Here is a 21,755-nt window from a genome sequence, read left to right as displayed (position 1 = left end):
TATAACCAACTGAAATTGCTGATTTGTTGCAGGCAGCAAAGGACATTCTCTTTGTATGCTGTAAAAATAAAATATTAACACAGTATATATGTATTTAATGAAGCTATTACTCCTAACTAAATGATAGGACCTCGTTTAGCATGTGATGTTGAAGATACTTTTATTTACTTTATTGAACCTCCAGGAGACAAAATGCTGGCATCATAACTTTAGTGATGCCATTTCTTCTAGCACTATTATAAAAGAAAACTGTTGTGTTTTTTTAAACTAGGAAAGTGAAGGTTTAAATAATGCTTCGGTATGTTTTGATGAATCATCACTCACATTTGGTGTGTAGTAATACACTGGATTATTAAAATACAAATGCCTTTACATTGGTAAAAGTAACCTATACCTTGTAAGAGTAAAACATTACATTTGCTGCTCTAACATAATAAAATTGTTCCCAGTTTTGACAGTTTAAATGGATCTTTCAACCAGTTTTGTTACTTTTTCCATCACTTTATAATTTTATTATTGTCAAAGATCATTATTTCATTAGGAATACTTGAATTTCCATCTTCCAATATATGTTTGAATTTTGACTATGAACCTTTCTGACTGATAAATAATTGATTGGTAGGGTTAAAAAAAAGCCTTGTAAATCATTTTAAAGAGGATGTGATTTAGAAACAGGCAATGTTAGAGACATAAATTATCTCAACTCTTTATTAGGTGCACTTTGCTACTACTAAGACCCTCTTTTGCCTTCTGAAATGATTCAATTCTTGTGTCATAGATTCAACAAGGTGCTGGAAATGTTCCTTAGAGATTTTGGTCCATGTTTATGAGAATGAAACACACAGTTGCTGCAGATTTGTCGGTTGCACATGCATGATGTGAAGCTTCCATTTGACAGCATCCCAAAAGTTTTCTAATGGATTGAGATCTGGTTACTGTGGAGGGCATTCGAGTACAGTGAGCTCATGGTCATGCTCAAGAAACCAGTTTGAGAGTCTGAGCTTCATGACATGGTGTGTATCCTGATAAATGCAGCAACCAGCTGGGATTGGTAAACTATGGTCATAAGGAAATGGGCATGGTCAGCAACAATACTCAGGTGGGCTGTTGTGTTTAAAAAATTCTCAATTGGTACTAAAGAACACAAAGTGTGCCAAAGAAACAGCAGCAGCCTGAAACATTGATACAACGCAGGATGGATCCATGCTTTCATGTCGGTTGTGCCAAATTCTGACCCAGCTATCTGAATGTAGTTGAAACTCAGCAGACCAGCCACATTTTTCCAGGCTTCTACTGTCCCAGTTTAATGAGCCTGTTTCTACTTCCTAGTTGACAGGAGAGGTATCCAGTCCTGCTGTAACATTCCTGCGTTAAGGCTCCACGTTATACTTTCAGACATGCTCTTCTGCATACTTTGGTTGTAACAACTGTTTTTTTAGGTTATTTCTGCACTCTAGCCTTTGATCTCTGTTAACAAGGCATTTATATTGGGAGGACTGCCACTCACTGAGTTTCTCCTTTGTGGACCATTCTCTCAGCAGTTTATGAAATACTCAGACCAGCTGGTCAGTCACCAACAACTATGTCAAGTTCAAAGTCTCTTAAATCACCCATCCTAATGCTTGTTTTGAAGTTCAGCTAATAGTTTTGATCAGGTCTGCATGCTTAAATGCACTGAGCTGCTGTCCTGTGATTGGCCAGATCGATGTTTGTAGCCGTTGAACAGGTGTACCTGTTAGGGTGGCTGTCGTTATCTATAAATGAGACTGAACATACTTAATTTCCTCCAACAGAAAGAAAAAGATGAGCTTAAAATGATCTGATAAAATGATTTCAAATGTTATTTATTGACAATGGTATTACTGAATATGGTAGAAAGGCAATAACAATTATCAAGCAACAATAAATTATCAAGTGGCAATACAGGGATAAGTAACATATTTAGATTTCTACAAAATAATATAAAACAAACATGAACATTAACTTAATACAAAACTTCTAAAATCCAGATTCTCACAAAAGACATGAGTTTCTTACAGATTTGAGTTTTGCAGTCAATAAGCAGTATACAATATATAATATACATGTTACATACAAGTATGGGCTCAGCCCAGGTGCAGCTGAACTCTTCCTAAGACACAGTTTTCCTTCTCCCACAAGTTCAAATCTACAGCGCAACACAGCAGAGTGCCAAACTATTAAAATCTGCAAAAACAAGCAGAATCTGAACCAGCAGATTGTGGTTTGGATGAAGGCCCTTTTGTGAGCAAATGCAGAACATTTTGCATTAAACTAATTAAGTAAATGTATCTCTCAGCTATAAGACAAGTCCTCCTGACAAAGGACTTTAAAATGCCCTGTGGAGAAACATCCCCATGTGTTTCACTGTACTCTGCAAAGTAAAGGCCTGCTTTGAGTGAGGATTAAAAGTGCTTTTGATCTTAAGCGTGCCACTGTGTCATTTTTGTATAAACCAGCATAAAGTCAACCACAAAAAGCAGAGGGATATCCATATTTTTTCCTATTTATCTAGATAGGTTAACTGCCAGTGCTCAGGGGGGGAAACAGCTTTAAAACCTCCCAGAAAGAAGGTAAAAAATGTGTTTTCAGTTCATCTTTTCACTTTCACACTGAAGACTGTAACGAACATAAAACCCAGGAGCACAAAAACTCCCGATTGAGGTCTTTCGTGTGTGTCTCTGTAGAAATGGCCATTATCACATAAGCTTTCTGTCTGGTGGGATCTAGAGCCAGCCCTCAACAGTCCAGTGGGTGTCTCAGTCTATCAACTTAATGATAAACATATTTGTTCCACCCTCTGCGTTTAGTCTCCAGCATCTCATTTGCATCTTCTTTTGATTTAAACCGGGTTTGCTTTAACTATGTTGTTAATCCAGTCAATGTAATTGGTGACACGGGTGTAGACTCCAGGTTTATCTTTCTGCCCACACCCATCGCCCCAGCTGATCACACCCATCAGAGTCATCCTGTCATTGTATCTGCAGACAAGCGGGCCACCAGAGTCTCCCTGTAATTGAATCCAAGAAGCAAATTTAAGGGAAAGTGTAAAGAAAATAAAAGTTATAATGTTATGAGCATGATTTAACTGTGAGGATAAGTGTGGGTGTTCTCACCTTGCAGGCGTCGTCCAGGCCTCGAGTGTCACCAGCACACAGCATGTTTGAGGTAACTGTGCGTCCAGACAGCACCCCTGGGACACAGCGCTCTTTGGGCCACAGGCGAACATAACCTCTCTTAACACGGTCAGAATACTCTGGAGAAACTGTGAAGAGAGCGTTGCATTAGTTTAGATTGCCTATACTGTCCCCTGCTGCTCAGATACTTAAAATGACACCAACTTGTCTGTGCGATAAGTACAGTAGTAGCCATAAAAAATGAAAAAAAAAAGGCTATGATTTAGTTTTCTTACATTCTGCGTCTTTTCCGTAGCCTGAGATCTCACACTCAGTCCAGTCGGGCAGCACCAGCCCACGTTCGGGCAGACACGCCGGAAGAACTTCTGGAGAGTTTACAGCACAGATGCCAACGTCCGTCTTAAGTTTCAAAATGGCTGCAAGTGGAAAGTGACCAAAGGAAAGTCAAGGCAATGCACTGGGAAAATGTGGGATGAAGACTGAGAGTTGAGTTAAAGTTTTAACAAGCCTCTGCTGCCCACTTAAGCTTCCATATCATTACTGCTGGAGGAAAACAAGTTCACTAAAGCGTCTCATTCTGTTTTCATTATTAACATTGAAGTATGACTAAAGTAGCCTCAATTCTCCACACAAACAGTTTGACTAAGAGCTCTTTTTTTAGTCTGGCAATGATTGTGTGCTTATAAAGAGGACCTTGGTGCAGCTTTTCAGGTCATGTTCTTAAAATTAGACATTTTTGGCCCCTTTCACCCTACCTTCTTGCAGAAAGTTTGAAATACAGTCGGGAGGGGCTGCTGTGGCTCAGACTAAATCATACAAAGCCAAAAGCTCAAAGACATGACCAAAAGTTCAATTGTGTATTTGTGTCTCTGGATTAAGGTACAAGCGATACCTTTCTTTGTACCGACTATGAAATTAATCTTAAGTTTACGCACTGTATTGAAAACCTAATTTGGGCTATAGGTTTACACTGCTGTGTTTAAAAGTTTATTTTTAAACTTTTATATTAATAAATGAAAAGTTCGAAACAAAGATAAAAAAATATTGGATTATTGTTTCTGTTACAATGAAATGTTCACTCACCGATGTCATTGTCGTATGTTTCCTTGTCATATTTCTCGTGGATCCAGAGTTTCTCGACGCTGAAAATCTGCTCGCTGCTGGAGTTCTGTTTCCGAAACGTTCTCCCCAAAATGACTTGCAGTTTATTTACATCGTTTCTGAAAAGACAGAGCGCACTCGTTTGTTTGCTATATGGCAAACACGTTCGACTAGTGTTTAGTGTATGTGCGTGCATGTGTGAAAGCTGGAAGTCAGTGCTACCTTTCTTCAAAGCAGTGTGCAGCAGACAGGAGCCAGCAGGAATCAATGAGGATTCCTCCGCATAGATGAAAGTGCTTTTTGTGACGGGGTTGGTAAAAATTAATGGCCGCCTGCCACGGCTGCTCCGTGATTTCACTCGCTCTGCCTCCAAACATGCGGAACGATGGTTGGGATAAAGTGTTGTCTAAACGCTTGCCACATGTTCCTACAGAAGAGACAGGTTGGAGAATGATGGTTGAACGACAGTAGGATTAATCGACACCCAGAAGGAGGGACTTTTGGTTATGTCTGAGGTGTTTTCACTGGCTGTGAAGATATCCTACCTCTGTTATTGTTATTAGTGGTGGGAGCACGCGGGTCAAGAGTGGGCATAGGCGGACGTCTCGCTAAAGAAAGGAAAACTATGGTTATCCTCAGTCTCAATATTTAACTTCTGTCTTTGCTATCGCTGCCAAATGAACTCATTGATGTAAAGGAACTCACAGCATTTTGGTACGTCGCACAGCTCCCAGGTCAGAATCATATTTTTGTAGGTGTGACACCATGGACCTGCGTCATTGTCTGGATTTCTGTTGAATAAAAAAAGAGATTTTTTTTCTCATTTAAAAGTAGAACATCAAATGTACTGCAATTATAAGGAAGTTAAAATAGGTGCTGGCCTATGTACCTGCAAAAACTGTGGCTGCCCAGTCCCAGCTCCAATGCGTCCGTTCTCCAAGCATTGTACATCTTGCGCTTGACAGCGGGAGAGTCCCACGGGAGGCAGCGAGAGCCGCTCTTGGTGACAGATGCTGTGCCTCGGTATTGCTGGCCAGAGCCGAGCGCACATTCTCTGTGCTTATCTGCTCCAAAGAGCACATATGGACAGATGTATGTAAGCCCACATTTAATGGTATTTGATCTTTCTACATGTTAGGATTTTGTATATCTATACCTTCTGAACATCTGGGCAAAGAACAGAAGTCCCATTCAATCTGTGTGCCTTTATAGATGTAACACCAGGGAGAGCTGTCACCGTCAGGGTTCCTGACATAAGGAGAAACACAAAGACAATAAGGGAACATCTTCATAGCTTCCGTAAAAGGCTCGGATATTATGTTTTCCAGTCTACTCCAGTATTTGTTAACACCAGGCCACCAGCTTTCAAGACGAACAATCCTAGTCTTGTTATTTTTTATAGATAGCAAATGAAATATTCACGCAGACGCTCCAGCACAGGTACCTGCAGAAGTTGTGATTGCCCAGTCCAAGGCTGATGGCGTCTGTTTTTCGAGCCGTGAACCTCCTTCCTCTCAGAGATGTTGAGTTCCAGTTGATGCACTCTGCTCCTGATTGGCTGACACTCGCGGTGCCACGGTACCCATCACCCTGCCCCACAACACACTTCTCATTGGTGTCTGTTGGAGAGAGAAACAGACAGTGGTAGTCGCTAATTTATATATGAGACTGATATTAACGTAATAACTGGTCTGAGTAAGTTGTTCCGACATAATATGTCTTGTTCTTGTTTTTTTCAGGGGTTTTTTAGATTTGAAAAAGCTGTAGACTATTAAAAAGCTTTTGGATAAATTCTGAAAACATTGCTATTTCTTACATAAGGCTTTAAATTTGTGCCCTAATAGCATTTATATCGCTGTTTTCCAATTAGTGGTTTTAAAACAGTGACCAAACATAACCTATGATGATTGTAAATGCATCAGATTTATAGCCTGCCCATATTAACTCGTAGTTTTTTTCACTAAAATCATTTGCCTGTGACCGCTGAAGTTCAGATAATTATTCCACTGAGAGGGTGGAGTGTCCTTCAAGTGATTAAAAGTGGGCCACAGAAACAAAAACATTCATATCCCAGAATGTCTTTCCATCCTTTATGATCCTTATGTCTTCCCTCCAAACCACAGGCCCATGACACCAGTAGTATGAGTCACACAGTCAGACTGTGATCTTATCAAAAGTTACTAACAAGCTTTAATCAGACCACCAGTTTATGGACACACCCGAAGTCACTGCTGCTTTAAAAGCACAGTACAAATCAATCGCATGTGTTTTGCTCCAGCCTGTAGTGCTATTTGTCTATTTTAGGTTGTTTAGGTGTGACCTGTCCAGTATTGGAGACTCTGGTTATTGAAATGTTGCTTTGTCCTAAATATAAGTGACACTCGCCTTATGGGCCTCATAGCTGTAAACAAAAAAATCATCTGAAAAAGTCAGTGTCTCTTTCCAGAAATCGTGACTTTGTTGCTCATGAACATCTACAAATTTCATGTAAGACCTACACATTACACCTACAGGAGCTGCTGGGCCATGGAAACCCATGCCATGAAGCTCCTGGTGCACAGTTTTTATACTGATGTTAATACTGGAGGAGGTAGAAAACACCTGAATTTAAAGCCAACCTATAAACACTGATCATATAAACCATCGGTAGTGTCCATCTACCCATGATAAAAGGTGTATTCTTGTGACAGAAAGGAAGGAAATACTGAGTGCAACCACCCTTGGTTGAGCTGTGTTGCAGCTTCTTTGGTTTGGCAACCAAAATTAGTTATTACTATAAAGTTTTCACAACAAAGTTTGTGGATTTCTTTCCTTTTTTTATTTACCATCATTTGAGTCACCTAGGTCACCAAAAAACGATTACTGGCGAGTTTTATGTTGAAAACTTGGAGTGAACTCTTCTTTAACAGCTTTTTCATTGTTGCTTTTTTTTCTGTTCTGTAACTGTAAACTGAATATTTGTGGTTTGGGATTGTTAATTAGAAAGAATAAGATTTTTGGCACTTTTGAAATTGAAATGAAAACATAATGAAATTATATTAATTGTTATTTTTATATCTCTGGTCGTTCGCTAGCTGAAAACCCACGATTTAGGTGTTTAGGTGTTTCTTGAATACTCACTGATCTCACACTGAGCCCCAGTGAAGCCTCGGGGACACTGGCAGATGTAGTCTGAAGTGTACACAGCTTCCTTGCAGGTTCCTCCATTATAACACTGAGACACGTAGCAGTCTGGAAGAGGCAGACAGAGCGCCATTTAGTCAGCCACACGTCATCCACTAACAGTTTAAATAGTTAGTATATGATGGATGTGCCATGACCACTGCACAGATTGGGTTTGAGGCTTGTGTGTCATATACTACAGTGAAACATTGAGGATTATGCAAAAGTCTTTGTGCATGGTTCACCCGGACTTTCTTGTTACTTGTAGTAAATATCATCATAGTTTCTTTTTGAAACTTTTTATGTCAGGTCAAGGATTTCTCTGTAGAGCAGAAGTGGTTTCATGCCATCTGCAGTCCTCGTTTTCATTTATTATTTCAACATTTCCTAAAGGCCGACGCTTAGAATAACAGCTCTGCTGTCACTCCCAGTGGTATGAGCTCACAGATGTTGCAGTTTGGCAGACTGAAAATGTGGTTGTAATTTGACTGAGGGAGGGGTAATCAGCCTTCACAGAATTCGTCAGTGGGGGTGAAAGTACGCACGAGGGCATGTCTGGAGAATCTAGTTCAAATAATCTCAGACTAAACGACGCCCACTCAAAAACACAGAAAACCCAGCAGCTCTTCGTTTGGATGCACTGAAATAACAGGGATTTGGACACATAACCGAGGCAAGCCAACAAAAAATAATCATTTGAGGTTATAACAGCCCGTTAGAAGTGAACTGAAGTTATAATAGAAGGCAGAGGGCAGTGAGGGCAGGAAAGAAGACTGACAGACAGATAAACAAATAGTACATTTAAATTCTGCTCAATGGAAACAAAACACTGATTAGAAAAGTCAGTCAGACAGTCTCCTTGTGTTTGTGTGTATGTGCATCCATGTCACACTCACTGATTACGGGCACAATATGACAACGCGCTCGTCCTCCTAAATCACAACGGCAATACTCCACACGCTGCCCCTTCCATTGTAGCCAAGTGTCCCCAAAACTACGCACAGCAGACGTCTCACTATCCATGCAAAGTACTGAAAACACCACACAAACATAAGTATACAACCAATAAAATGATAGAAAACACAGAAAAACATAACTGTCATACTGTTAGAAACATAAAAACACAGGAGGGAGGAACACAAACACGTGGCTGACAGCAAAAAATGAAAAGACTGATGATTATGAAGAAGAAGTTGGTGTTATTAGAGGAGATGAACAAAAGTACAATGAGGCTCACAGGAGGTGTCAGTGGAAGGTGAAGACTTCTGGACATGAATAATCAAAAGCGTCCCTCTGGCTGGCTGCCTGTAAGGCTCACCTCTGTAAAAACGAGTCCCTCTCTTAGTGCGGAGAAGCTCCACCTGCAATAGAAAGGACCAGTAAAACATGGAGCAGACATGCATGGGAACTGGATGAACGGCTTCAGCCTCCAGCTCAAGCAACAGTCAGCGTATGAACTTTAAATTAGACAATTTAAAATAAAATGCTGATGAATGCTATCGCTAGTCAGTGGCACACTGTCATACAGCAAAAACACAAATTCAAACACATTAAACGGGCTAAATGTTTGCTCAAGTGGATAATAAACCACAGGAATTGGACTGTATTGAGATAAGCCCTTGTAAAATATGCAGGATTTTCAGTAGGTTGAAGACAGCTTAAGGTACTGTTCTGTAGTACTTACATTGTCCGCTAGGCAGCAGCAGAGAGCACAGAGGAGCACTATTAGTTGCAGTGACCTGGTCATGGTTTTTCCAGAGGTCTTCTGTTTGCTGGAGTGAGAAAACACATGCACATATTAGAAGCAGTTTTATATGGACATATGGATGGATCAGGGAATAAAACACAGACAAAGAATAGCATACATTGGCAGCTACGTGACTGTGTTTACAATGGTTTATGAGAAATATAAAAATTATGAATAGTCATTTCCTAAAGCTGTGAAATAGGTCATAAATAAAGACAAAACCGACTCCTTCTTTTTCCACTTTCTCTCAAAGTTAATATGTTCTTTGCATATCGAGACATTAACCATCGCTGTCATTGTCACTACGTACACACAGTGAAAACACTTGCAGCTGTGCAAAAACCGGAACAATTCAGATCACTTCAAATATTCGACATTCAGTCAGGTGACTGACTTGAAAGTGAGGTCATGTTCATGTTAATCTAAGCTTTTCTCCTTAATCTGTCACCAATACTAAGCCAACAATCACAGGAAAATGATGAACACTGGTCACCTCCTCCCAGCTGTACTGTAGGTCCTTCCTCCATCCCTAAGCTTGTTTCTGAGAGGAAAGGGTGGGGGGAGGTGGGGTAGCTGTGGGAACCTGGGGGTCATTCCTTGTTTCTTGAAGCCGAGCTGACTTCTTGACTCAGAGAGGAAGTTTTAGCAGCATTTGCAGAGCTGTCTCATAGGAAAGTGAATAAACTCAATGCTGACCTATATTCAGTTCACTTATTTTTACGTTCCTATGAGGCCATATCATCCTATTTATTTAAAAATTTACATACCAAAAAAGACTATTATCACTGTCTGTCATTTAATCTACTTCTTTCCCATTGGGAATAAACAGGACACAGATAAAGTCTTTAAAAAAACTAAAAAAAATGAAAGCGTGATCGCCACATCAAACAACACAGTCCAGACAGCCCTCGAGCGATGAAACGCAGCACACTAGAAAAACAGTTTCTGAACCATCCTGTGAGCTTTCCTGCTCTACCAGAGCAAAGCAGCAGCTGTGTGAGGACAAAGTGACTCAGAACTTCAAAGGGAAGTTCAAGGAAAAAACAAAAGACCAAGAAAAAGTAACTAAATTTATATTTCCTTTTTTTTGTTTGATATCCCACTTGCTCCATTTCTGTTATAGAAGAGTCTAATTATGCAGAAAAGTGGTAGAGAGGAGCATCTGTAGCTCCTCAATCAAGTGTGAGTAAACATGAGTCACAGAAGAAGGAGGGGTGAGTAGAAGCAGGAGTCGAAAGAAAGAAAAAAGGACAACACTGGACACAATTGACCTGAAAAGTTAAAAAATATCCATATAAAGAATTTCCAAGTGATTTTAAAATAGTCCAAAAAATCTCTGACATGAACAAGCATGCAAAGACCTAGACACATCTGCATACATTTTGCCCTCTCTTCTCTTTTGGCTTGTTCTTCACTGAATCACCTTCTGCGGTTGACTGAGCTAATAGAAAACTGCATTGTGTTTTCATATATCAGTATATATGAAACACCCACACACACACACACATACACGCACATACACGCACAAAGTGCTCAGGAACGTGGAGCTAATCAACACTCCCACACACAAAGATTTAGTGTTCATTCTCCTCATTGTTTGAACAAAGACTCCCTCCCAGAGTTTGACTATGAAAACACAAATTCACACACTCACCATTAAGAACGCAGGTCTCTTGGAGGCTGTTCTTGACTCTGACAAATAAAAACCCTGTTGTCCTGTGCTGTAACCCCCCAGTGGAACCTAACTGGCAGGGCGACAACAAAACACTACTTTCTTTTTTGTTTCCTTTGTGCAGCTGTTCAGCTCAGTGCAGTCGCCCCTCTTTCTCTCTCTGGCCCTGTCAGCTTAAAACATGTGTTTCCTGCTATAACACAACCAGCACAGGCCCCATGTATCTAGGAAACGGGCGTACATATCAACACACGCAAGCACGAAAACACTTGCCGACAAACACTCATCGGATGTTAACATATGTGCATCCACCCTTTCTAGTATATCTTTCATGCGGAGGCCCAATTGGGGGCCATAAAAAAACAACATTCCTTTGGTAATCTTACAGTACAACTATATGTTTTATATGGTCGGTTTTACAACTTTTAATGCATCTATGTGGATAATAATGCAGAAGCATGGACAAAAAGTCAGACATTTATCTGTCTGGCCTATTTTAATCTGTTTTTAACTAAAAAAGTGGCTATTTCAAAAGGAAAATATCTGATATGACTTAAATTTAATGTTGTAATAATAATAAAAGTGTAAAATATGGAATCTTATTACAGTATTCCAACTAATTACAGATATCTATGTAGTCTTTGGTCCACTTTGCAGTAGCAATGATCTTATAACAGTTTATAACCCTAGCTGATCTAAAACAGTATCCTAAGCAATAAATAGCAGTAAACTCTAAATGAGACACAATACAGCTTTCTGGCACTGAGAGGCTTAACACACTGGTCTGTTACACCCAGACTTTTAGTAGCTGAAACATGTACAACCAAGTATGCACTCTGTGGAGAGTGTGGTTCCCCCAGTTAGTGGGTCAGTTATGAATGGAAGAAATGAAAGCATTTTCAGAGTAGCAACAGTCAGACTGTGAGTCATAACAGCTGCTATGAGTTGCAGCACGTGAAAACAGCAAACATATGCAGCAGATGATAAGATGCACACAGACACAAACACACACATAGAGCAGTTATGTTCATGCTACTTTGGTGTTTTTAAGGAATCGGTCTTAAGTGCTGTCCACGGTCTCTGACATCAGATTTTTCAGCAAAAATTAGTAGCAACTGAGTTTAAAAAGGGTCAGGCATGCTTCTCTACTAGAGACAAAGCTGAAATGTTAAAGTTAGAGACTGTGAAGGAACAAAGTTTACACCTCTGTGTGAAATTCAAATTTCTAGTACTTTGAGCATGTTTGTGGTCACTCTTCTTATGCATTCTTTACTCGGGGGATTTCAGTCAAGCTTCAACAAAGCAGCTGTGATCTGGCTCCGTAAACTCCCACAGAACAGAGAGCAGCATTGTTGCCTTCCCTCTGTGTGCAATATGATACTTTGCAATCTTTATCGGAATGAAACCCAAGCTCCTAAAATGAAGAAATGCAGGTTATGGGAGCAGTTGCTGATGTTAGAAGTGGCGAGATAGTGGAATCTGAGACAGCTATGCAGGACAGGATGCAAGGATGAAGACCTCAGAAAGAAACCGAAGAAAGGCAAAAAAACGGTAGGGTGTTCTGGGGAATTAAATCCCAGAGGTCAGCAGAAAGAGAATGAATCCTCCTGAGTCACACCAGCTCGAGGTCTGCAGAGACACATGTAGGCATTGATGTATTTTACATCCAGTCTCGAGGCCATTGTGTGAAGTAAATGAAGGTTTGGTCAGAAAGGAAGACTACAGATATATAAGAAGGCTTAAAGCTGTAAGACCCCAGGTGCTGATCCTATGACTCACAAACATAAGTGTAAGGCAAAAATCCAGCTGACCACACTGCCAGGAAAGCAGATACCAGTTACAAACTCTACTTTCTCTCAGCACACAGCAGTACAGATTATCAGTGCGATGGAGAACATCAGCGCTGACAGATGCTAAGGAGGAGAACGCTCTCAAGGGCGCCAGCTCAGACGCAGATCCAGCTCATTAGCCACACTCGGCTTGGCTCAAGCTGGTACACAGAAACACATACTGAGGCATTGTGGAATCCAGCTTGATAATACACACACAGTCCAGCAGCAAAGCACGATATCACCATGTTTTAAAGAAGCTGTACAGCAATTTGTGTCAGTTTTGATTACGCAAATTGAAAAGTGCTGTATGTGATTTTAGACTCCCACCAAACTTAGCAGGTGGAGGAGGATGTAGAGAGCTGCTGAGGTCAGGGTGAGAAAAGTATGAGATGTTCCACATAAATGACTTCATAGGCTGCAAGATAGTTTTTTTTCCTCACACAGCTTACCCAAAACTTTTATGAGTGGTGCTGCAACGTGCATGACATTAAATAGACAAAGAAAAAAATCACACCTTAACCGACATCCTGTATTAGCTGAAACACTTGTTAGTACAGTTTTGGCTGTTTATGCTGTACTATTATTCTAATTGTTTTAATCTATGGCATTATATGCCAAGAGACACCTTAATATATCTCTATCACAAGACTACACACCAGTTAAAAAAATGTTCAGTTCCTTTTGATTGTTTTTTATAAAACATGATAATTAATTCCAATTGACACGTTTAGTTGGAACCGCGCAAAATCCCTGCAACACCATTATCATCATCACATAAAGCGGATCCAATTAACTGAATAACCTTTAATAATTACTGTTTCATAATAACGAGCGACAGGGAAACGTAGTAAAACGGAGTTTGTTGCAGGAGAATCCTCTGGTGCATGTAAACCTCCACCGCGGTGACATCTTAATACAAAGGAGGAAAAAAGCTCTTACCAGACACGAAATCTTCTGAAAGGATCTCTTCTCGTTGTCTTTGCAGTAACTCTGAGTGTTCTTGTATTTGCCGCTCTGACTGAGCTGGTTGTCCCTCCGCTCCAAGTTTATACCGAAGCGCTCCGGTCGGACCGGTGCTTCAGGGGAGCGGGCTGACGTCAGGGATGTCGGCTCCGGCCCGGATGATGCTTGATGATGCAGCCGGGTGGGCGGGACCATTCCAAGTTAACAAGTTTTATTCTAAGGTATTTGATGAGGAAATCTGCATTCGTCATTTCTTTCAACAGAAATACGCCCGTTTTATTGCATAAAATAGATCAATATAAACGACATGCTATTGTTTTCAAATGTATGCCTATTTATTATTTAAAGGAGAATCAAAATGCGTTTACATTTCAGGACAACACACATAAAATGTGTGTGTAACAGAAAGAGAGAGACATATGCACGTTATAAATGTTTTTAAACATTTTTAATTAGGGATGGGTATCGAAAACCGGTTCTTGTTGAGAACCGGTTCCCACTGTTTCAATTCCTTGGAATCGTTTGCCACTTTTAAAAACGATTCCCTTATCGATTCCAGTCGCCCCGAATGACGTCATCACGTTGAGTAGCGTCTTTTACCCAGTAGGAAACACGGCGCCTGAGCGGCACAAACGCTCAAAAGTTTGGTTACACTTTATGAGAAAGGATGACAACAGGGCAACGTGCAATACTTGCAAAGTAGAGATTTCATCAAAGGGAGGAAACACTACGAATATGCAAAAGCATTTGCTCACAAAACACGCGATTGCTTTCAACGAATGTCGTGTTTTTGATCCACTCCGGACTAGCGAAGCTCAACCCAGCAGCAGCGGTAGCGTTTCCACGTCCTCTCCCGTTAATACTGCAGGTAACTAATCAAATAGCATTGCATATTATGTTAGCGCGATTTACCTTATTACAAAACCTGCTATTACTGTGCGTTGCATTTAGATAACCATGATGAGAGACACAGAGTCTGGCTCAGATGCTGGCAGTTCTCGCTGCAGTCTACCGGTAGCGTCTCCTTTCAGGCCAGGATAGACGAATGTCACCCAGCAGTGTCTAAGTTTGTGGTCAAAGGCTTGCACCCATTTGCCACAGCAGATGCCCCCGATTTCACTTTGGTAAGTGAATGTGTTTAATTGTAGGCAGGACATTACTGGATATTCTTGTGTAATTGCTACAGAATAATTTATGTTAAACTTTGTTATTGCTACAGGAGAATATTTATTTTATTATTTAACATATACATTTTTTTTCCTGGGGACCCTGTGACACCCCATTGAAGAGCCGTAGGCTGTGGATCTCTTAAGATCTCACTGTTGGGTTTGTAAGGCCATGTTACTCTTCTCTTTGAACAAGATAGAATATCTTGTTCAAAGAGAAGATATAAAACACAGTTCTAAGCTAATCGACTTTAGTGTTCTCCTTTAAAAAAAAAAAAAGAATCGATAAGAGAATTGATAAAGAATCGAATCGTTAAACAGAATCGAAAATGGAATCGGAATCGTTAAAATCTTATCAATACCCATCCCTATTTTTAATAGATAGATGGCATATTTAAAGGATGTATGTTTACATATAGTGAATGCTATGCAAATGTGTTGCTACCGCGTTTTTATTATTATTATTATTATTATTTTATTATTTTATTTTAGTTGGAGTGCAACCAAACCGAACAAAAACTACTGAAGCTTTTAAGCAGACGTGTAAAGTGAAAAAAAACAACAAAACACTAGTAAACAGCTCATTCTTCGCACAGTAGGTCACCTCTGGGAGGCTGTGATGGGTTGTGGGTAGGGTTGCCAACTCCCTGAAAAATAAATAAGGGACACCTCGTGGCCAGGGCCGGGCGACCCAGTTGTCTTCACCCTTCCCAGTGTGGTGAATTTTCTAGCTCTTTTTTTGTGTGTGAAATTATTTTTTTAACCATTTGACTTGAAGTTGATTTAAGTAGATGCATATTCTATTCTTTGTGATATGAACACATGTGAAACAAATGATCATTTAGCCATTTATTTTTAGCTCAAAATGACAACATTAACACAGTAAAACAGGTCTCTTTCTTAAACAGAAGCCTGTCATGCTTAACTTTTGAGAATATAAGTAAATCTTTCTTTAAAAGCACTCTGTCCTGCTTAACTTAAAATAATAGAAAACAATAGAAAGAAAAATATTCTTGTAACAGTGCACATTTAGTGCATTTAGTACAATTGGCTTCAGTTGAGGTATTATTTCAGCTTTTCTAATGCTAATCAGCTGCTCCTGTTTGTAAACCCGCTTGTTCCCATGATTACGCATCATAACTCATCATCATTATTCATCTATGTATTACTTTTATGTATTAGTCATCTATTTGTTGTAATCATCTATCCTTGCAGTTGTTTATTACACAAAATAAATTATATTATCACACTTCTGGCCACATAGCGCTGATATTCACTGCACATGCCCATATTAACGTTTTCCAGCCAGGTGTTTTCCTTTTCCCATTCTTCCCTTTCTCTGAGGGGAACAAACATTGCTGCTCTAATGCTGGGCTCACACTGTGCGATTTTTGGCCCATTTTGAGCCGATTTTTGAGTGATCGGACCGATTTTGGCCTTCATCGTGCGTCGTGTAGTATACGTGGGGTAACGAGAAGTGATTAACACCTCACGACCAGCTCCCGATCATCAATCGCTCGTGAGGGTGTCACCACAGGCGCTCACACTGCTCACGCGCAAACGTAAACGTTGGTGAAAAAGACGGCGCAGCACGGCTGTGCAGCGTGTGATCTGGACACAAGCGATGGAGGCACAACTTGTAGAACTTTGGAAAGCTCATCCGAGCCTTTTCGATGTGGCATCACAAAATTATCACGACCACAACAACCGTGAAAATAGTTGGATTTACACTGCTGCTCAATCACAGCTGCCTGATCAGTGTTTTTCATTAGCAATTTAGCAAAGTTGATGGTGGTGGTGTGTCTGTGTGAGTGAAAGACAGAGAGAGCGAGCGACAGATTTTCTGTTATAACCTTCATGTTATGGAGGCACAGTGTGAGCACTCAGGTCGCATCAGAGCATCGGGCGGTATAGTGTGAGAGTACATCGTGACATACGAACTTCTAACCCCTGCGAGTCAATCGTGCAGTTTGAGCAGGAGCTGAATAACGTGACTGAAAAAAATCGCACAGTGTTTGCCCAGCTTTAGGTGTACTGTCATCCGAGACTTGCACCGCAGAGTCGGCGTTTGTTCCCCTGTTGGCCATGCTCCTTGTTGTGGTCATCTGTTGTCTTCCGGTATTTTCTCCGCAAGCGACCTTTCCTCGACCAATGAGATGAGCGGTAATCTGAATTGTCATACTCGAATTGTCATAAGTGTGCTGTCAGCTCATTGGTCACAAAGCAGGAGAGGGGCTGGGAATTATGTTTTCAAAGAAAGTGTTAATTCCATAAACATTTATAGACTACTTTTGATTCTCACTGTATTACGGGACAAAGTGCGTCCCTTATTAGCTCAATACGGGACGTGTACTTTTGTTTCGAAATACGGGACGATTCCGTATTTTAAGGGACGGTTGGCAACCCTAGTTGTGGGTGGTACTGTATCACTGTGGCTAACCACCTGGCACCAGGAGCCCTTTGTTACAACCACAATCCCCTTTATTCAACCCATCCCTTCCTCAGGAAATCAATCATTTAGCCTGAAAAGTAGCTCCATGTCGTTTTAAGAACACTTAAGGTTTTTATTTTCTTGGAATAATCCATGTTTATTGTTTTTATTGGCTGTTAAATCTACATTAAATTGCTGAAAATACAACAATTTGGGGTGTAATGGCTTAGGGGGGGAAGTTAGTTTGGCGTCTGTCCCACTTTGTCTTCATCTGTGTTGGATTACAATTAGCTCTCAAGTCTCATTAAGGAAAATTACAAACAAAGACACACTGAAAAAAATGCAATAGGGTGGTTGTTGAATCTGCGTAGAATTACTTCATATATCCAGCATGACTAATTTAAATTTCACATCTAAACATATTTTTGTCTTTTACTTTTCACATATTCTTTAAGAATATTCATTCTTTTAGAACAAATCATGTTGAAAAGAAACAAGTTAGTCGTGTTTTATCCTCAAGCTCCGCCCCCTGGAAAGGAAAAATCGGCTGCACTGTCCGCCATTTTTGTCTCTCGCTTTGGAAAATCTACTACCATCTGGAGTTTTACACTTGAAGGTAAATAGGATTTTAAAGCTAACACACCAGTGAGAAAGAGTGTAGACCCTTTATATATGTGGACTTTTACTGGGGTGTTGTCATTTTACAGGTATGTGGGCTGTTTATCGAAAACCATGAAAGGCCAATGTTAGCTAGCTCCAGTTAGCTAATGGTAACCGAAATTATGCGATAAGCAAATTAGTAATTAACATATATAATGTGAGTTAATATTGTTTGTATATTCTTTCAGTCTAAATTACCAGACTATTACAAACTTGCATCGGTGTCTGTAGTAAGTGGTGGTACCTGCAGTGTCTTAACCATTAAACAAGCTAATGTAGGGCTGGGATATGACTAGTTTGTTGAAACATGTCTGCTGCCAATGTGACTGCTCACACACGGTAACATTACCAGCACATAGCCACAGCCGCTAAAAACATGCTGAAAGGTCGATCTAGATTCTGTAGTCAGCAGCTGGAAGACTCAACACAGACCCAAGATTCAGTGTAACGGTTATCTAAATACTGTGTGTCCTGTTTGTAAGCCCAGAAAAAGAAATTAAATAAAATGACGACCTTGAGCTTCAAGCTAATGTAAGCGTAATGCTATAGCATAAAGCAACTAATGCAATGATGACGTTGTTAAATTAGTAAAAATACAGTAAATATATCCAACATGAATCAGTTATATTTTTGGTCTAAACATAATTAAGTCTCACGCCTTTCACTTGTTTTAGAAGGATGTTCAGTCTTTTAAAACCAGTCATATCAAAATAACAGAAAATAGTTACGTTTTCTGTTGAAACTCCACCCCCCAGGGCGTGTTCTGCGAGGGAAAATTCACTGTGGCGGTCCGCCATTTTTTGTCGTTGCTTCGTTTACGTTTGGTGCTGAGCTTTACTTTGTCGAGGTAAACTGAAAACTACATGTTTGAGAGGAAACGAAGAGAACATCCATTAGATGGGGAAGTTTTTCTCATGAATTGCTGTTGAGCAACATAATGTAAAAAACAAGTCATTCCTTAAGTTAACTAACGATAATGCTAGCTTAAGCTGCGGGACAATATTATGTGCATTAGCTTTTTTTCAGTGTGTGCCCAGTCACATCCGCTTGTTTTTTCTCAGTGAATACAGACTAACAAACTCGTGTCCATTTAGTTAACTGGTTGTACCTAAAATGTTTTAGTTAAACAGTTAAATAAGCTAGTTTGCCATGGGGTGGGCTCTGTTGGGGGGTGAAGATTTGCATATGTTATCTCACATTCTGTAAGGTAAATTTTCTGGAAAGGTCAAATTAACTAATTTAACTAAGTATTAATGAAAGACCTTGATGTGTATATGACAATAATAGATGTAGTTTCTGGGTCATTTGGCACAACTGCAAAATGGCCAGAAGGAGGCAACTGCTGTGGTTGCAAACAGGCTTTGGGTGGTATGGAAGTAAGGGCAACTATGGAACTGCTCAGCAACATGGGACCCATAGCTAATAAATAGTAATATGACAAAAAATAACAACTTTGTGTGGATGTAACCTTGTGAGATTTGAGATTTTGACAGCATTTTTATGTGACAACTTCTCTTTTTAGATAAATGCAGAGTTTAAGCGCATTACCACCATGCCACTGCAGTCCAGATTACTCTCGCAGATGGATGTGCTATCTGACAAACTCATAAAGGTCTTCAAAAGGCGAGGAGGACAAATAGGAAGAAGACTGCAGAACATTCTGGAGCCCACGGCCCAGGTAAGAAAAAAATAATTTGTGTATACACTCTAGGGAAAATAATAATTTTAACAAAATGCTGCTTGTCACTCTATGCCAGGAGTATGTTGAAAATCACCTGGGATTTTCACAATTTACCATGGGTGCGTTTTTTTTTTTTTTTTTTTTCTTCTTTTACCTGCATTAGAACTATGTGTGGAGTTCATAGTTGAACACCTCTCTATGCTCTGACAGTATTCTGCTTCTTTGCATGGAGATTTCACTTCATGCATTACCTTTTTAAGCATTCTGAGGACTCAAATCACATGCTGTAATGAATCCATTTTTGTTCACCTAATGTGTTAATGTTAACATTTTTTGGAATAGTGACACAGATTGAAAAAAGATTTGGTATAATGTTCTTTGACCAGTGTTCTGTTTAATTAAATTTTGGAATTCTGCATTTTCTAGGCCACAGATGAAGCCATTATCCAACGATCTAATAAGGAAACAACCATGGGAATTTACATCATAAAGTCAAGAGATGCCAATGGCAGCCCTGAGGACATCGGGATAGTCCTTGAAGGCCAGAGAGTCTGGCAGGATTTGGATAACTATACCCTAGCAGCTGCAATGCTGTTTGGACTAATGTACACTTTGAACCTCACCTACCCACTGGAAAATTATACCTTCGAGGTATTATAGAAACTGGTTATGGAGCTCAAAAGGAACAGCCTTTCAAAGAAGGCCCAGGTTCTCAGGGGCCTTTATTACTGCAGTTTTCACTTTTCAAGCCATGGCTCTTTTAGAAAAAAAATTCAAACTTTGAATGTCCATTTTTCTCAATGGAAATGGTGCCTTGCACCAATTTCACCAATTTGCAATTTTGTTCCCAAGGTGCACCACTACAAACAGATTGCATCGTCTAGTATTAGTGATTGTGATGTTTAGTGATAGAAGCAAGCCAATACTAATCAGTTTAGGTCTCTTGGTTGTGTGCCTGTGGGTTATAATGTTATTTTAAGTCTCTTCTTTGTGTCATTTTAATAATTACACCCCTGTTGCCATATTACCTTATGGCTCTTACATTTAAAAAACTATTTTTTACATAAGCGCGATGTCATAAGGCCCCACAATGTTGAATTCAGGTTCCAGCAGATAACTTTGAGGAATGTTGTGGAATGTTTTTCAAGAGATGCATTGTACAAATATGACTCATGTATATTTTGGAAGCCTGAATTGAAAGTCCATTTTTACAACTGTGTAGTATTTTCAAAAATACAGGTCATTGTTCAAAAATGTTTTGCTTATTTCTTTGATTGAGAGAAAGTGTACAGTACATACAGTAAGATCAGCCTTAATTTAGTTTTATTTATTGAACACTCAATTATATATTAGATTATATATTATATATTAGAAATTTGTTATAAAATAAAATAAGCTTACCATAAAATTGTCTTGTCAATATAACACATAGTAGTCCAATACAATTAACACAAAAAGTTCATGTCTGATAAACAAGTGGTTTCTATAAATATTTGACCGGAATGAAAAACATAACAACAACATAAAAAAGTCATGTTTGTGTTACCAGAAAAATGTGTGCAGGTATAACATAAAAAACTAAGGTTAACCAAACATAACTTAATTTCGTGCAACCGCTTACAATAATTTTTTTATGTTTATCCCACTGATTATTTTTTTCAGTGCACGCATTACAAGAACACAATCTACTACAGAGGAATAAGTTACATCAGGTCATGTTACAACACAAGACTCTTATCTCCTTGAAATTCTTATGAAACTGACCAATTAAGGCATTCTTCCTCTTTTGTGTTAAGTAATGAAAAAAAAAACGTACCTTTTTTCTTATTTTGTTTGTCCTTATTTACATTGTGCCATAAATGGTAAGGTATTTGTAAATCATGCAGAGTAATTGTAGCATCTGCACAAACCACTGTTTTAAACATTTTAGTTTGCTGTCTTAATGTGTGGGTAGATGTTTTTATAATTCCTGGAGCTCGGATGCTGCAAATCCACAATCAGGGTATCGAGTGTCACATAAAATGAATACGAGAAGGTTTCTCGGACACAGTTCACAGTTACTGATTTTCCTTGGCAGCAAACCTGAGATAGCGTGAAAAAGACGACTGTGCAAAACTTAGACGTGTTTTAGTACAAGTTTTTTTTTAAAAAAACGAAATAAAAACTGTAATATAGAAATATTCCA

At 39.5% G+C, this 21,755-nt stretch overlaps 2 protein-coding genes across 6 annotated transcripts; one reads left to right on the top strand and one right to left on the bottom strand.

The window, feature by feature from the left end:
- Positions 1-1,866: 1,866 nt before the first annotated feature.
- On the bottom strand, positions 1,867-13,771 carry plat (plasminogen activator, tissue). 5 transcript variants are annotated; one of them, XM_085426024.1, is made up of 15 exons: positions 13,609-13,771; positions 9,103-9,190; positions 8,656-8,779; positions 8,315-8,449; positions 7,377-7,487; positions 5,701-5,875; positions 5,413-5,504; positions 5,146-5,320; positions 4,962-5,047; positions 4,802-4,864; positions 4,479-4,683; positions 4,239-4,375; positions 3,431-3,571; positions 3,135-3,283; positions 1,867-3,028 (listed from the first exon to the last, which is right to left on the bottom strand). In XM_085426024.1, exons 2-15 carry the CDS (start codon positions 9,163-9,165, stop codon positions 2,861-2,863), a joined length of 1,824 nt encoding a protein of 607 aa, XP_085282150.1. In that variant the 5' UTR covers positions 9,166-9,190; positions 13,609-13,771; the 3' UTR covers positions 1,867-2,860. The 5 variants fall into 5 exon arrangements, with proteins under 5 accessions (XP_085282150.1, XP_085282152.1, XP_085282151.1 ...); XM_085426026.1 differs by having other exon boundaries at positions 8,737-8,779; positions 13,609-13,770; XM_085426025.1 differs by lacking the exon at positions 13,609-13,771 and adding an exon at positions 10,820-11,105.
- Positions 13,772-14,116: 345 nt separating this feature from the next.
- LOC146657723 (uncharacterized) lies at positions 14,117-20,824 on the top strand. The gene is made up of 4 exons (XM_085427024.1): positions 14,117-14,500; positions 14,584-14,756; positions 19,412-19,567; positions 19,997-20,824. The coding sequence occupies exons 1-4, from the start codon at positions 14,290-14,292 to the stop codon at positions 20,228-20,230; spliced, it is 774 nt and encodes a 257-aa protein (XP_085283150.1). The 5' UTR covers positions 14,117-14,289; the 3' UTR covers positions 20,231-20,824.
- The last annotated feature ends 931 nt before the right edge of the window (positions 20,825-21,755 follow it).

The sequence above is a fragment of the Rhamphochromis longiceps genome, linkage group LG12 (assembly GCF_057381845.1).
Source record: "Rhamphochromis longiceps isolate RC_006_pf linkage group LG12, R_longiceps_female_GT1.1, whole genome shotgun sequence".
Lineage (NCBI taxonomy): Eukaryota > Metazoa > Chordata > Actinopteri > Cichliformes > Cichlidae > Rhamphochromis > Rhamphochromis longiceps.
Note: the sequence above shows the minus strand (reverse complement) of the source record. Positions and strands in the feature narration are given on the sequence as shown.

Excerpts from the sequence above, each read along its gene's own strand:
- plat (XM_085426024.1), bottom strand. The coding sequence starts at position 9,165 with ATGACCAGGTCACTGCAACTAATAGTGCTCCTCTGTGCTCTCTGCTGC. Across the intron at positions 7,488-8,314 it reads TCATATTGTGCCCGTAATCA|ACTGCTACGTGTCTCAGTGT; the intron begins GTGAGTGTGACA and ends TGCCTCTTCCAG. Across the intron at positions 5,876-7,376 it reads TGGGGCTCAGTGTGAGATCA|ACACCAATGAGAAGTGTGTT; the intron begins GTGAGTATTCAA and ends TCTCTCCAACAG.
- LOC146657723 (XM_085427024.1), top strand. The coding sequence starts at position 14,290 with ATGAGAAAGGATGACAACAGGGCAACGTGCAATACTTGCAAAGTAGAG. Across the intron at positions 14,501-14,583 it reads CTCTCCCGTTAATACTGCAG|ATAACCATGATGAGAGACAC; the intron begins GTAACTAATCAA and ends CGTTGCATTTAG. Across the intron at positions 14,757-19,411 it reads ATGCCCCCGATTTCACTTTG|ATAAATGCAGAGTTTAAGCG; the intron begins GTAAGTGAATGT and ends TTCTCTTTTTAG.